Source organism: Loxodonta africana, chromosome 3 (genome assembly GCF_030014295.1).
Source record: "Loxodonta africana isolate mLoxAfr1 chromosome 3, mLoxAfr1.hap2, whole genome shotgun sequence".
NCBI classification, from domain to species: Eukaryota; Metazoa; Chordata; class Mammalia; order Proboscidea; family Elephantidae; genus Loxodonta; species Loxodonta africana.
The window spans coordinates 45,488,861-45,503,495 of record NC_087344.1 but is presented as its reverse complement, the minus strand read 5'-3'; the positions used below and the strand labels follow the sequence as shown (position 1 = coordinate 45,503,495).

Below are 14,635 nucleotides of genomic sequence, written 5' to 3'. Positions count from 1 at the left end.
AGGGAGGGCAGAAGACCTCTTGGCAGACACTGCGGGGTGAAGGGCGTGGCTGTTGACCCGGAGCCTAACCACACAGACTCAATGAGCACAAACAAGAAAACTGTGCCACCAGGGTCCCCGCTAAGGCAAGAGGCCATAAAGGTGGCAGCTCATCTTCTTCTCGACAGCATAATTTATCCAGGCTCCACTCCACTGGGGGTTATGCGTTAGCGCCTCTTTGACTCAGACTGTCAGGGAGTGCCCCCCGGTAGATTCACCTCAAGAATCACTCAGTGTCGTCCCCATCACTAGACTGCTCAGACAAACTCATAATGGCAGAGAGAAGATTTGTGGAGCAACATGCATAAATCTTGGTTATAACTACAAACCATAAAAGAAAGGAGAGCTGGGAGGGAAGAAAGAAGGGCGGTGAATATGTCCTTCTCCAAAGCACCACTTTATCTTCCCACGGGTTCTCACAGCTCAGAAGTAGCATTAGCTACAAGATCGTATTTTTCAAAGCAAAATTGGTACGCACGGTTTGGCAATGGACTAAAATATTTTAAATTGAAATTGTCCTCAAAAATGTAGGGCACATGGTTGTCCTAAGTACAATGCAACATGCAGGAGCCTTCAAACTGGGGGCCCATAAGGGGTTTATTCTGAGTTTGCCACGTGGAATACCCAACCTTTAGGTCATAATGCCCACAGAAGACACTTCTAAGAGAAAATTCTTTCAAATGGGATGAAGATCAATCTTAAAAGAAAAATAGTTTACGAAATTTTAGGTCAAATACCACCACTCATCTATCAGTTTGTGGTACTGTGGTGGCTTTCATGTTGCTATGATGCTGGTAGCTATGCCACCCACGGTAGATAGGTTTCAGCAGAGCTTCCAATCTAAGACAGACTAGCAAGAAAGGCTTGGTAATCTATTTCTGAAAATAAGCCAATAAAAACCCTATAGATTGCAACAGAATACTGTCCAGTACAGCATTGGAAGATGAGCCTTCTAGGTTGGAAGGTTCTCAAAATTCAGTCACCACAACAATGGGCTCTAGCCAATGTAACAATGATCACAACCAACACCAACTGCCCAGATAAGAGTTTGCACGCTCCCCCCTTCAGCAAAGAGCACTGGAGGAACCCTAAAAGTGAGGAAACTGAGAACTTTCCCCCTGAAAGAATGATATTGGTGACATGGTTAGAGACTGAATTCCCTCAATCACAGTGTGGCTCTGAAAAAAGGCACATGAGCACTCAGCTCAAAATAAGGACACTGTTTGGTTACCCAAGTCAGGGCCTCCGATTACAAGAACTAGTGCAAATATAAAGTATTACCATGAAAGCCAGAAACCTAAAGTATAAACAAAGCTGAGTAACTATTTCAAATTCCATTTCTCTAATTATTACTCCTAAGAGTTTCGATTCATCTAGTAATTATTTGTAAAAGGATACCATACTACCGAAAAACAACTTCTTCATTTACCTGAAAGAGGAAACAGCTTAAAGGACACTGCCTAGCATATTCAATAAACCTTCTCAGTCTATAATAGGAAGGGCAGAATAGGAAGAGGTAGTAATTTCAAAATCAGTACGTGGCCTAGAGATTATAGAGAAGCCACCTAAAAACAGAACGAAGCTTCTCTCAGGTTTATCCATTTCGGCATTTTGTTCTAACCAGTATTCCGCTCCAGATCTGGTGGGACAGGTGGGAGTCTCGGGCACCCTCCCAACAAGAAGTGGGTACAGGGGCATCAATACAGGTTTCCCCCACTATCCAAAAGTACGGCGCTCTTATGAAACGTTTTGTAAGCTGAAATGGCATAAAGCAAAGAAGCAATTGCCATTCATTCCTATGGGAAAATTTTTGAGCGTTCCCTGACCCAAAAAACAACCTATCAAATCGTACCAAATAACACATAAAACCTTCATAGGCTTAGGCTTTTCTGATACCTTAGGACACATCTTGCTAGCGGGTGCACAAAATAAATCGAGATAAAGCACAGATCTCACAGGCACAGCTCAAAGCTATGGTGGCTTAATGCTGAGATGCTGAGTGTAGTTCCCAGGGAGGGAGCTTGGCAACTTCACCCTCACTGCTCCGGGTGTGCACTCTCTTTACAGCTGGCTGCAAAACAAACGCTATTTCCCCTTTTTGCCTTTGTTCTTAAAAGCGAAAATTCTCTTCGGATTTTTTCAGGTTAGCGAAAACAGATACTAATGTATGTCTGTCTTAAAGGCAAAGAGGCGTAAAGCAAACTTTCGAAAAGTGGGGGGATACCTGTATTAAATTAAACATTTTCTATACTAAATGTTTTATATTCTTGACGAGAGAGGGGTGGGGAAGGAGAAAAGCCAACATTTTCTTGTATCTGAAAGGTGCCCAAGCCTCCCACCCAAGATCCTGGATCTGGTCACATAATGACAATGCTCTCATCAGAGGCTCACCCTGAGCGGGTCCTCCAGTTGTTTCCATTGATTTGTCCGCAATCTCTCAGCAGCAGTTAGGAGGGGTGCCCCTAGTAATGTGTTACTGTTGTGGTTGTTGGGTACTGCAGAGTCAATTCCAACTCATAGCAACCCTATATGACAGTATAACTGTCCCATAGGGTTTTCTAGGTTGTAATCTTTACAAAAGCAGATCGTTAGGTCTTCCTCCCACAGAGCCACTGGGTGGATTCGAAGCACCAACCTTTCCATTAGCAGCCAAGTGCTGTTGAGACACAGGTCTCCTTAATGAGTTACTAGTAACAGTTACAGTACCAACATCTGCAATTTCCTTTTTAAAAATAAATAAATAGAGCAGATTCAGGATTATCTCTATCATGTCACCCCACTTGCTTGCATCCAGAGAGCATCCCTGAATGGGAAACAAAAAAGTGGAAATCACAGCTAGCTTCAGCAAACCCAACTCTGCTACCGTCCACGGAAATCAGCCACCACAGATTTTTAAGATAATAATGTTAAATACTTTAGAATTAGATTTGCCATATTTATTAAATTTTCCTGGAAAAATGACAATATTCTGAACTGTGTAAATGGCTAGTTTCATTACCCATGTGCTTAAAAACCATTTTCATGAACAGAACATCAAAATCAATTTTATTTCCCCACAAAATGTTTTCAATTTTCTCAAATCAATAGCTAAATGTGTGTGTGTGTGTGTGTGTGTGTGTGTGTGTGTGTGTGTGTCACGGGTTATATATTAGTGAATACACACACACACACACGGGTACCCACTAAGAAATGTATTGGGCATGGGAACGTCACGCTCCAGAAATGTTTTGTTAAGAAAAAAAATTGAGAACCACTATCCACAATGAGGAAACCCTGGTGGCGTAATGGTTAAGTGCAATGGCTGCTAACCAAAGGGTCAGCAGTTCAAATCCACCAGGTGCTCCTTAGAAACTCTGTAGGGCAGTTCTACTCTGTCCTGTAGGGTCGCTATGAGTCGGAATTGACTCGACAGCACTGGGTTTGGTTTGGTTTTGGTTTACCCACAATGAGCCCGCCAGCAAGTACACCAAATTATTCTAACCACGAAAGTCACAAAAGACACAAATACAGGGGAGATTGTGCCAGGAATCCAGGCTAGAGGTCTGTAAGCAACAGGCAACCAGCTAAACAAAGCCAAAAAAAAAAAAAAACCCAAATCCATTGCCATCGAGTCGATTCCAACTCATAGTGACCCTATAGGACAGAGAAGAACTGTCCCACAGGGTTTACAAAGCTGTAATCTTTAAGGAATCAGACTGGCACATCTTTCTTCCATGGAGCGGCTGGTGGGTTCCAACTGCCGACCTTTTGTTCAGCAGCCAAGCACTTAATCACTGCACTACCAGGACTCCTTAACTAGCTATAACCATTCTTAAAGTCTCAGAGAAGCTCACAAGGTCTAGCTCCCTGAATCCATCAAGATATTAATGCCTTCTGATGATCAGCCTCTGGTCAGGTGGCTTAAAAAACCAAAAAGACACTCTTGGGTGTCCCAGGTGTAAGTAGATGGGCCTCCCCAAAAGGACTGTGATCAAATACACGATGCAGAAGTCCCTAGAAGAGGTTCAGTCTAACCTCAGTGAGAAACCTGGGCAAAACTACTGACACACAGCCTTGGTCTGCCACTGTTGGGCATCTTTATTTTTAAAAATTCAGCATACTAAAAAAGACTAATTCTAGGGAAGGTGATAAAGTAGAAATTATCATCACCACTTATAAAAATACATTTTATTGTAGTTTGGGATTATTTTGGTGAAGAGCTGCAGGGAAGAGGATCGGAAAAAAAAATAATCTAGAATCTATGCCCACAAGTTAGAGGAAGGAGGACGGCAGAAGATGGATCCATTAGAAAGACCTTGGTGTTAAAGAGCAAAGAGCTGAAATTCTAGTTTAGCCAAAACCCAGAAGCACCATCTAACGTAGGTGAGTAATAAGTATTACTGAATATTGAGGAACTGAGTTGAAAACAGTGAGCAGATATGTAAATGAACCCTTGTTTATTGCTTGCTTCAAATAGCCTAGAATCATATGACTAAAGGTGTGATCTCAGAAGGTTACTTAAGTCCAGTTTCAATATTCAAGCAAGACTGAAAGCAAGTTACTCCACACAGACAATTGTCCACCTATTCTTTCCTTTCTTCTTTCATTGAAAAACAAAATTATTGTGGTAAAGTACATATAACATAAAACATGCCATTTAATTAACCCTTTTAAGTGTACATTTCAGTGGCATTAATTATACATACGCTGTTGTGCAACTATCACCACTACATACTTCCAAAACTTTTGCATCACGCCAAAAAGCAACTCCTTACCCATTAAGCAGTAACTTCCCATTCCTCCCTCCCTTCAACTCCTGGTAACCTCTGATCTACTTTCTGTCTATGAATTTGCTTTATTCTAGATATTTCATATAAGTGGAATCATATATTTGCCCCTTTTGTGTCTGGCTTCTTTCACTCAGTATAATATTTTCAAGGTTCATTCATGTTGTAGCATTATCAGAACTTTATTCCTTTCTGGAAGTCCCTGGGTAGCAAATAGTTAACATTCCTAGCTGATAACCAAAAAGTTGGAGATTCGAGTCCATCCACGGGCACCTAAGAAGAAAGGTCTCACGATCTACTTCCAAAAAATCAGCCACTGAAAACCTTACGGAGCACAGATCTATTCTGGCACGCATGGGTCATCATAAGTTGGAATCAACTCAACGGAAACTGGGTTTTTTGGGGTTTTTTTTTTTCATTCCTTTTCATGGCTAAAAATATTCCATTGAATGGATATACCAAAGATCTCCGGTGGTGCAGTGCTTGAGCTCTCGGCTGCTAAGCGAAAGGCCAGCTGTTCGAGCCCACTAGTAGATTGGACCCACCGGCGGCTCCACGGGAGAAAAGACCTGATGATCTGCTCCAGTAAAGATTACAGCTTAAGAGACTCTATGGGGCAGTTCCACTCTGTCCTATCGGGTCACTATGAGTCAGGATCAACTCAACACACAACAACAACAACGTGGATACATCACATTTTGTTTATCTCTTCATCTCTTAGTGAACATGTGGTTTCCACTTTTTGGCTATCGTGAATAATGCTACGAACAGTGACGTACAATTATCTGTTTCGGTCCCTGTTTTCAATTCTTTTGGATATACATCTAGGAGTGGAATTGCTGGGTCATATGGTAATTATATGTTTAACTTTTTGAGGAACTGCCAAACTATTTTCCAGAGTGGCTAAACCATTTTACATTTCCACCAGCTATGTAAGAGGGTCTCAATTTCTCCACAACCTCACCAAAACTTGCCATCTTCCATGGTTTTGATTAACAGCCATTCCATTGGGTGTGAAGTGGGGTCTTACTGTGGTATCCACCTGTTCTTAAATGCCTAGTCTAAGGAACTTGATAAACAGAGAAAAGATTGAGGTTGTCATAGATTTCATTTCACTTGGATCCACAATGAACGTCCATGGAGGCAGCAGTCAAGAAATCAAAAGACGCGCTGCACTGGGCAAATCAGCCCACAAAAGACCTCTTTAAAGTGTTAAAAAGCAAAGATGTCACCTTGAGGACTACGGTGTGCCTGACTCAAGCCATGGTGTTTTCAATTGCCTCATACGCATGCAAAAGCTGGACAATGAGTAAGGAAGACTGAAGAAGAATTGACACCTTTGAATTGTGGCGTTGGCAAAGAATACTGAATATACCATGGACTGCAAAAAGAATGAACAAATCTGTCTTGGAAGGTGTACAACCAGAATGGCCCTTAGAAGCAAGAATGGTGAGACTACGTCTCATATACTTTGGACATGCTATTAGGAGGGATCAGTCCCTGGAGAAGGACATCGTGCTTGGTAAAGTACTGGGTCATCGAAAAAGAGGAAGACTGTCAATGAGATTTGACACAGTGGCTCCAACAATGGCTTAAGCATACCAACAATTGTGAGGATGGTGCAGGACCAGGCAGTGTTTTGTTCTGTTGTGCACAGAGTCGCTATGAGGTGGAACCAACTCGACAGCACCTAACAACAACAACAACAAGGGACTTGATCCTGCCAGAGCAGCGTAGGGAGTCAGTTTCAGAGATTGTGTGAGCCTGAGAAGGTGTTACACGTGTGAACAGAAAACCCAGAGCTGCTGAAAATTTACAGAAGGTTTTAAAAAAGTCTGGAAGAAGCTGGTGGAGTCCCTGGGTGGCGCAAATGGTTACACGCTCAGCTACTAACAGAAAGGTTGGCGGTTCAAATCCACCCAGAGGAGCCTTGGAAGAAAGCCCTGGCAATTTGCTTCCAGAAAATCATTGCTTGACGTCCCTGGGAGGTACAGTGCTACTATGGAACACATGGGATTGCTGTGAGTCAGAATCAGGTAATAGTAACTGTTTTATTTATTTTTTGTGGGGGGGTGAAGAGCAGGGGTTGGAAGAAGCTGGAGGCTAGTATTTTGGAAGGCTGTCTCAAAACTCTTGGCCCTAGGAGGCAGAGCTCAATGAAGAGAATACAAAGAGGAAAAAATAATCAAATATTTTAACTTTAACAATCAGAGGATTTCAACTCAGAGTTGATGGAATGGATACAGACTAGTCTGTTCAACAACCTCCAGTCCTGATAACATTACAGAGCAACCACCAAACGAATCCAGCTAGGCTGCCAGGTTTTGTTTTGGGTTTTTTTGTTGCTGTTGTTGGGGCGTGGGGGAGGTAGAGGGACAAGAGAAGGTAATGTGCAGGGTTGCTAACTGGCTGGAATCATGACAAGGGGATGATTATAAACCTACTGTGTCATTTAGATACTACAAGATTATACTTCTCACCACAAAAATCAGTTTTTAGAAAGGACAGAGATGGAAATTAGACCTTCCTTCCCTAGCAAATAAGGCAAGACAACAACACAGAGACACCCAAAGCCATCCTACTACCTGACGCCCCGTACTGTACTAACTGCGAATGCAGCCTCTTCGGTCTTCACTCACTTTGTTAATAAGGAGAAATTTTATTTCAAGTGCTCATCTAGTTCTGGGGACAAAGAATAAGATTATTTGCCTTCAATATTCCATGCTCAGCCTTCTCAGTGTAGAGAACTAGCAGCTTCCATTAAGGAATTTTGTGGAAAATAGGCACTCAGTTAAGGAAAAAAAAAGGGGGGGGGGGCAGCTTGACCAGGTACTCCCCCAACTCTGGAATATCTTATTCTTTAAGACCTGGCCCTCCAGAGCCCCACCACAGGACTTGTCCTTCTCTGACTAAGTGGGACTCTGCTCCCAGCCAGGCCACTTGGCACCAAGTTATATACGGTCTTGTGCTGTTTGCTAAAATCAGATATGGTCTTATGCTTTTGCTAATTGTTTCATGTGTATGAATGTCTTTTCTTCCCAAATAAAATCTATAAATGACTTTAGAACGGGACTTAGTTTTAATCTTCAAATGTTTGTTCCCCAGTCCTCCTCAAGCCAGAGCTGAGTGCCCAGGAGAAAACTAACACACCTGCCACGTCTGGCCTCCACTGAGAAGCCTACCTCCCTGTGGAAGGCTCACTCCGGCTGAGTGCTGTGTGTTTTCACAAACCGCAGCCCTGCAGCACTGAGCTGTGGGGCTTTCTGTGGGTGGGGGCTACTACCCCCTGGCTACCCAGCACTCTGTGACTGTCATCTAGTCTGCTGCCAGCTCAGAGCTGCCCAGGCACCCTTTCTGCTCATCCACCACCCCCAACCTGCCGCACTAGCCCTCGCTAGCCCTGGGTGAACTCCTCTGCCTAGCACCTTCCCACAGCCACTCCCAAGAAGAAGAAGTAGCTCACACAAGACTGTACAACTCTGTTGGTGCCCTCATTTAATCAGGCTTCCGCAAATAGCTAGCCAAAAGCAATAAGGGCATGACTGAGAGACTGTGGGAGTTTAATATAAAAAAATTAATAAAAAAGCGGGGGGGGGGGGAGAAAGGGTCTACCTTTTAAAGGGCCCTAATTACCCAACTCACAGGATCAGCCCAAATGAGATGGGAGTTTATTTTGGGTTTTTTTTTTTAATTATTGTTTTTTATATATATATAAATTGCTGCTATGAGTTTTCTTTTCTCTGAGCAATTATGCAGCAAGTATGTAAAGAGGGAAAAAAATTAATTAAATATAAGGTAATTGTAGAGTTGGCCTGGAGAGAATGAGTCTGAACTCTGGACGATCACAGGCTACCAGGGTTTGAAGGCTGCTCAGGGCCTCTCAGAAAAGAAAGAAATAAAAATCCAACCCACCAACCAGCAGATGCACAGTACAGCAGCAAAAGAGCTGTGTACAGAAACATGAGCACAGCAAAGGGCCTGCAGGGCTCCAAGTATTCAGAAATCAGGGACGTTGCCCATGGCTCAGGGCTCACTGCTAGAAAGAACTTTCCTAGAAAGATTCTAATTTCAACCCTACTCTCAAAGAGGTTACCCAACCATGCCTCTAAAGAAGAACCTGCCACTCATCTGGTGATCAATATTTAAATCAGTAAATCGAAGTTCAAAATGAGGCTGAGGAAATAAAGACTGAAGAGGATTATCACGCTCAGTTGGGACACTCATCCAAAATCAACCACAACTTGGGCCTTAGGGGCACTGAGGCAGACCCCACGGGAAACACTCAGTTCCTTAAGAGACTGGCTTTCACACCACCGTGACCATGAAGAAGTTCCCAGGCAATACCAAAAGAGTGAGGCGAACCCACCGCAGAGTGCTGAATCAACTAGGTCAGCTGGGAAGAGTGCCCGTACTTGGTAAGAGCAGGTGATGGGAAGAACTGCACCGCTTGCCTGAGAACAGTCCCAGCAGTGCTTTTATCATCTGGGTCTTTTCATAACTCAGTCAAACTCAAACTCGCCTGCTGCCTTGGAACACCTCAGTACAGACTACAATTCAGACTTGTTCATACCAGCTAAAGACCTCGTGTCACCTCCTCCCACTACTACCAGAAAGAGAGTGAGGAAAAACAGGTAAAACTACAAGCGCTGCTGAAACAAAGTTTGCCGACAGATCCCTAAGCATGCTAGAACTATTCAAAGAAGGATAAAGCTCCGTAAAGTTAAACCTAAACCAGCCCCTACAAAAAATTTATCTGGTTTGTACAGTGCCAGTCTTACTATCCAGCCAACAGGACCTGCAGTAGACCTTAAAATGCAGAAGAGAACGAAAATGGGATGGGCAGGCAGAAACTCTGGCTCAGACCACTAAAGCAAAAGCATTTTGTAAAAAAAGTTATATTTAGGACTTAGACTGCTTCCCTATCAACATTACAAGAAGGTAACATTTGTTAAGAAGTCTCTGGGTGGTACAAACGGTTAAGCATTCGGCTGCTAACTGAAAGGCTGGAGTTTCAAAGCAACTCGGAGGCAGCTTGGAAGAAAGGCCTGGTGATTTACTTCAATAAATCAACTACTGAAAATCCTGTGAGCACAGTTCTACTCTGATACATCATGGGGTCACCATGAGCCAGAATCAACTTGATGGCAACTGGTTTAATGTTGGTAATGTTTGTTGGTAACAAACCTAGTTACTGCCATAGAAGACCCAGCAAACACTGAACTTCCTCTTTGACCTGTTCTAAAAGGCCACCTAAGGTGTTTTTGGAGGCCTTTTTTTAGTGGTACAGTGGTTAAGTGTTCAGCTGCTAACCAAAAGGCTGGCAGTTCAAATCCACCAGCTGCTCCTTAGAAATTCTATGGGGCAGCTCTACTCGGTCCTATAGGGTCACTATGAGTCGGCATTGACTCGACAGCAACAGGTTTGGTTTTTCTTTCTTTTTGGTAAGGTGCTCTCACCTTGAGGAAAAAAAAATGGTTATTTTAGACAATGAAGTAGGGGTTTGCTTAGGCCCGAAGCCTTAGCAGCTTCACTCTAGCTCAGCTTCCACTGGACTCAGGCACCTCACTAATTATTACTGATCTGCTTTAGTTCCCAAAAAAACAGGCTTTACTAAGGAGAGATCTCACTAATCCCTGACCCTCACTCAGGCTAAAAAAGATATCAGAAGTCAAAGGTCACAAACAGAGTTAGTCTCCACAGAACACCTACTCTTAAATGGACAGTGCTAATGCAAAATTGTAAGATGAGAAGGTTTCTTTAAATACAGAGTTTTAATTATTAGAAAATGATACTACATATCTTGGGTACTTACCAGAGGCTCTCGAGGCAGTACATTTTCACTTCCCGGAGCAGGGCCTGGCTGCACAAAAAAAGAAACAAAAATAAGATCACAGTGCCACCCAATGGACATGTAAAACACGAAGACATTCTATCCTCAAGCAACACACACCAACACAGCCACAAACACTGCTTTCTCACACGTACCACCAGTTTTTTGTAACTGTAGGGCATTCTGGGGTGGACTACCTGTAGAAAGTAGTCCAGAGGGTCTAGATTTGCCAGTGTACATGAAGAGATTGTTTCTGGGTTCACTGTCAGCACCTCAAGAACAAGCAGCCTGATTTCACTTGGAAGAGCCCAAGACCACTAACTGAGCAGCAGGGCTGAGGACCATCACAAAATCCATGAAAACAGCGAAGTCCAGAGAAAAAGTTTTAAGACGGTGCAATTCCTCCCTGTTGCCATCTCCACAGCTGGAATTGACTCGGAAGAAAACCAAAGCAAAAGTGGAGAGCCAAATTCAGCCACAAGGGGGCCCCAGTTGCCCACACTCAAGGTTTTCTCTGAGCACCTATTTGGAGCCAGGAAGTAAACAAACTATTGACATACTGATTATCATTTATCACCTGTCACTGAGGGCACCTCATAGTAGTAAAGAAAGTCCCAGTCTTAAATCCTTTTTGGAAATAAGCTAGTTACAGACACGCAGGTAAAGAGACAAACCTACAGGCAGGCTGGTAGCACGTGGTGCTTCCTGCTACTATTGCCAACTTGCCTAGCTCTTAACAGTTTCCTGCTCTGGACCCATCCTTCACCCTCACATTTGCCTTCAACCCTTGACTGATCTGGCCAAAATCTGGGGAAAGAGAGAGCTAGAGACAGAGACACACAGTCTCTGAGGAAATTTACAAATCTCCAAAAGAATAAAATAAGCAGCTTGAGTGAGTTATGATTAGTTTACTGCTACTGATGTTCAAGTCAATTTCCAATTATCTACAGATAATGTCCAGACAGTGCAGCTAATCTATGTGTGTCAGGAGCCATCCTCCATCCCCCTCCCAGCTAGTTCAGATAGCAAGTCCCAAGCCTCCGAGGAGGAAGGGTAGAAGGGGAGAGAAGAGAGAGCCTAGTCCACAGAGGGTCCCCAAAGACTTCCTAACCCCCAGTTACCACCACATAGCCGACACAGCACAGCAGCAACGGATCTGCTAACAAAGTTAGCCAGCATGTAACTATCCAGAAAGTGTAGATCAATCTCTGACAATATGAGCAAGCCTTCCCTCTCCCTTCCCTCCCAGGATCCAGGCATCAATAAGCTCACAAATTTAGATCCCTACTCAGACTCCACTGAGTTCTAAATCCAACTGCTTTCATGCTTCCTCTTGGACTTAACAGGTGCTGTAGCAGGCTTATCTTCTTCCAGTGTACACAGCCACAAGCTCTGTGGGACAATGACCTGGCAATCTGCTTACCTAAAGATTATAGCAGCTCTACTCTGTCACACACAGTCACTATGAGTGGGAATCAACTTCATGGCACTTAACAACAACTATAAATGCTAATATATACTTAGGATTTTTGTTTAATTCTCACAATAAATGTATGAAATTCCTGCTGATGAGTAAGCTGAGGCCAACAGAGGCTAAATATTTGCCCACACTGACGTGGCTAGTAAGTGGTACTATAGGAATTTGAAACTTTATACTTAATCAAAATAATCAAGTTTAGTTTAGACATTTTATTAAGCAACAACCTTAATCCTACTCCGTGAATAATAATGTAGGTTATTCGACTAGACAAAACAAACTAAGCCAGGATTTAAGAAGCATCATTCTGACTTAGCCCGAAACTTTCTTCCTGAGATGTATCTATTCACTGCGAATCATTATTACCAAGGAACTTCTTTTAAAATTAGTTCCTTTCTTTTGAATAGGTAATATTTGCCAGAGGTAAAAACTTCAGAGTTCACAGCACCAAGTAAGTCTCTTTCATCATATACCCTCTTGTACCTTTTTAAATTGATGATCATGTATTCTGTTTAAAAAACAAATAAAATTTAAATGTTAAAAATAAAACGAGAACAAGTCTTCCTCTCACCCCAACATTCAGTTCCCCCATTCCTTGGGGGGATCACCAGTAATACTGGTTTCTTATGTATTCTTCCAAGTGTATTCAAAGTATCTAAGAAGTCGTGTGGTTGTTGTTACGGACTGTCAAGTCAATTCCAACTCGGTGACCCCAGGTGACGGAGCAGAACAGCCCCATAGGGTTTTCTAGGCTGTAATCTTTATGGAAGCAGATCAACAGGTCTTTTCTCCCATGGAGCCATTGCATGGGTTCGAACTGCCAACCTTTTGGTGAGTAGCTGAGCACTTGTGATGATTGTGTGTCAACTTGGCTGGGCCACGATTCTCAGTGTTTATATGTAATCATTCCCATGATTGAATCTGCTGTGAGCAGCCAATCAGTTGAAAGGGAGTTTCCTTGGGGGTGTGGCCTACATCCAAATATAAGCAGACATTCTGGCTTTTTTACTTACTCTGGATCCTGTGCTGCCTCCTGTTCATCTGACCTCCAGCTCTTGGGACTCGAGCTATCAGCTTATCTACAGATCTTGGAATTCACTGATCTTCACAGCCTGACAGTGGGAGCTCCACTCTCTGACCTGCCAATCTGGGGTTCACCAGCCCCTGCAGCTTCGTGAATTGAGAGAAGCCTCTATCCTGATACATGGACTGCGGACATTTCAGCCTCTACAATCGCATGAGCCATTTCCTTGGCATAAATCTCTCTCTATATATATTTATACACTTAACTGGTTTTGCTTCTCTAGAGAACGCAGCCTAAGACAGCACTTAACCATTGTGTCACCAGGACTCCCTGAAAAGCATATACATTTGTGCAGATCTAAACAAAGGAACTTTAAACAGTAACATTCTCCAAATCCCTCCCAGAGCCTTCTGAAGTCTCAGCACACCAAAGCTAGACCTTCAAACTCAATCTCAGGGCTGCTTAGAGAGAAGCAAGCACTTCTCCGAACTGTATTCCAACTCACAGTGTCCTCTGAAGTCAGGTCAGTCAGACCTTATCAGTGAACTCACAGAGGACTTTTCACCAACTCAGGAACTGCCCAATGCTGTGTATATTCTGGATGATTCTCCAACTCCTGATGAAATTTCTACAGTCTACAGTGGGCTATTTCCTCCGTCAGTGTCCTTGAGAACGCTGTTTCTTAACGACCTGATCCAAGAGTCCTCATACATACTGCTCTCCATGCTTATTTCCTCAATAAGACCATCTGTAATTCTTCATTTGAGTCACTGGTTTTCTATTTATCCTTCCCACTAGATTTTGAACTCCTTCAAGGCAGAGACATTACCATCTTATTGAAGGTTGTATCTTTAGCACCGAAAGTATGACTGGTACTCAATCAATATGTGCTTAAATTTTTTTAATTTAAAAAATTAAAACAAAGGAGCCACTCTGTATGCAAGCCCAAGTGAGAGTAAGCAGAGGACCTTGGTGGTGCCCTTCCCTGGAACATTTCACCTACAACCTAATGCAAACCTGGCCTACTGTCAATACCCAGTGGTTCCCAACCCCAACCCCAGGGCAGTATCATCTTCAGGGAGGCATGTGCAAATGTGTGGAGGTGTTTCTGGTTACCACAATGACTACGGAGTTCCTAATGGCATTTAGAGGGCAGGGGCAAGAAAGGCTAAATATTCAGCAATGCACACACTGAAGAACCATTCCATCCAAAACACCAATAGGACCCCTTGGAGCATCCTGACCATTCTGCTTCCTTGTGCTGAGGAGGTGGGCAGAAACTCCCATCTTCAGCATCTAGGTGCTACTTCAAAGAAAGGTGAAGGTCTGAGGAGCTAAGTGGTTGTCAGGAGAAGCTATATTCCCAAGCTCATTCAAGTCCACCAGTCTTGCCAGTACAGCTTTTACAAAAACCCAGTACCTCTCAACACCTGCCCTTCCATCAAACCCTTTAAAGTGGCCAAGTTCTATTTTCTGGTTTGGGATGAATGCCTACAAAT

At 43.2% G+C, this 14,635-nt stretch overlaps 1 protein-coding gene across 3 annotated transcripts in view; it reads right to left on the bottom strand.

Moving 5' to 3' along the window:
• The window catches only part of PEX14 (peroxisomal biogenesis factor 14), a 162,626-nt gene that overhangs the window by 135,610 nt on the left and 12,381 nt on the right, over nucleotides 1-14,635 (bottom strand). For 2 of the 3 annotated variants that reach the window (XM_010593125.3, XM_010593123.3), the window contains exon 2: nucleotides 10,618-10,665. In XM_010593125.3, coding sequence (XP_010591427.1) covers nucleotides 10,618-10,665 — 48 coding nt within the window. Of the gene's footprint in view, nucleotides 1-1,935; nucleotides 3,551-10,617; nucleotides 10,666-14,635 lie in introns of those variants that run through there. The other variant, XM_023552069.2, reaches the window with a different exon arrangement.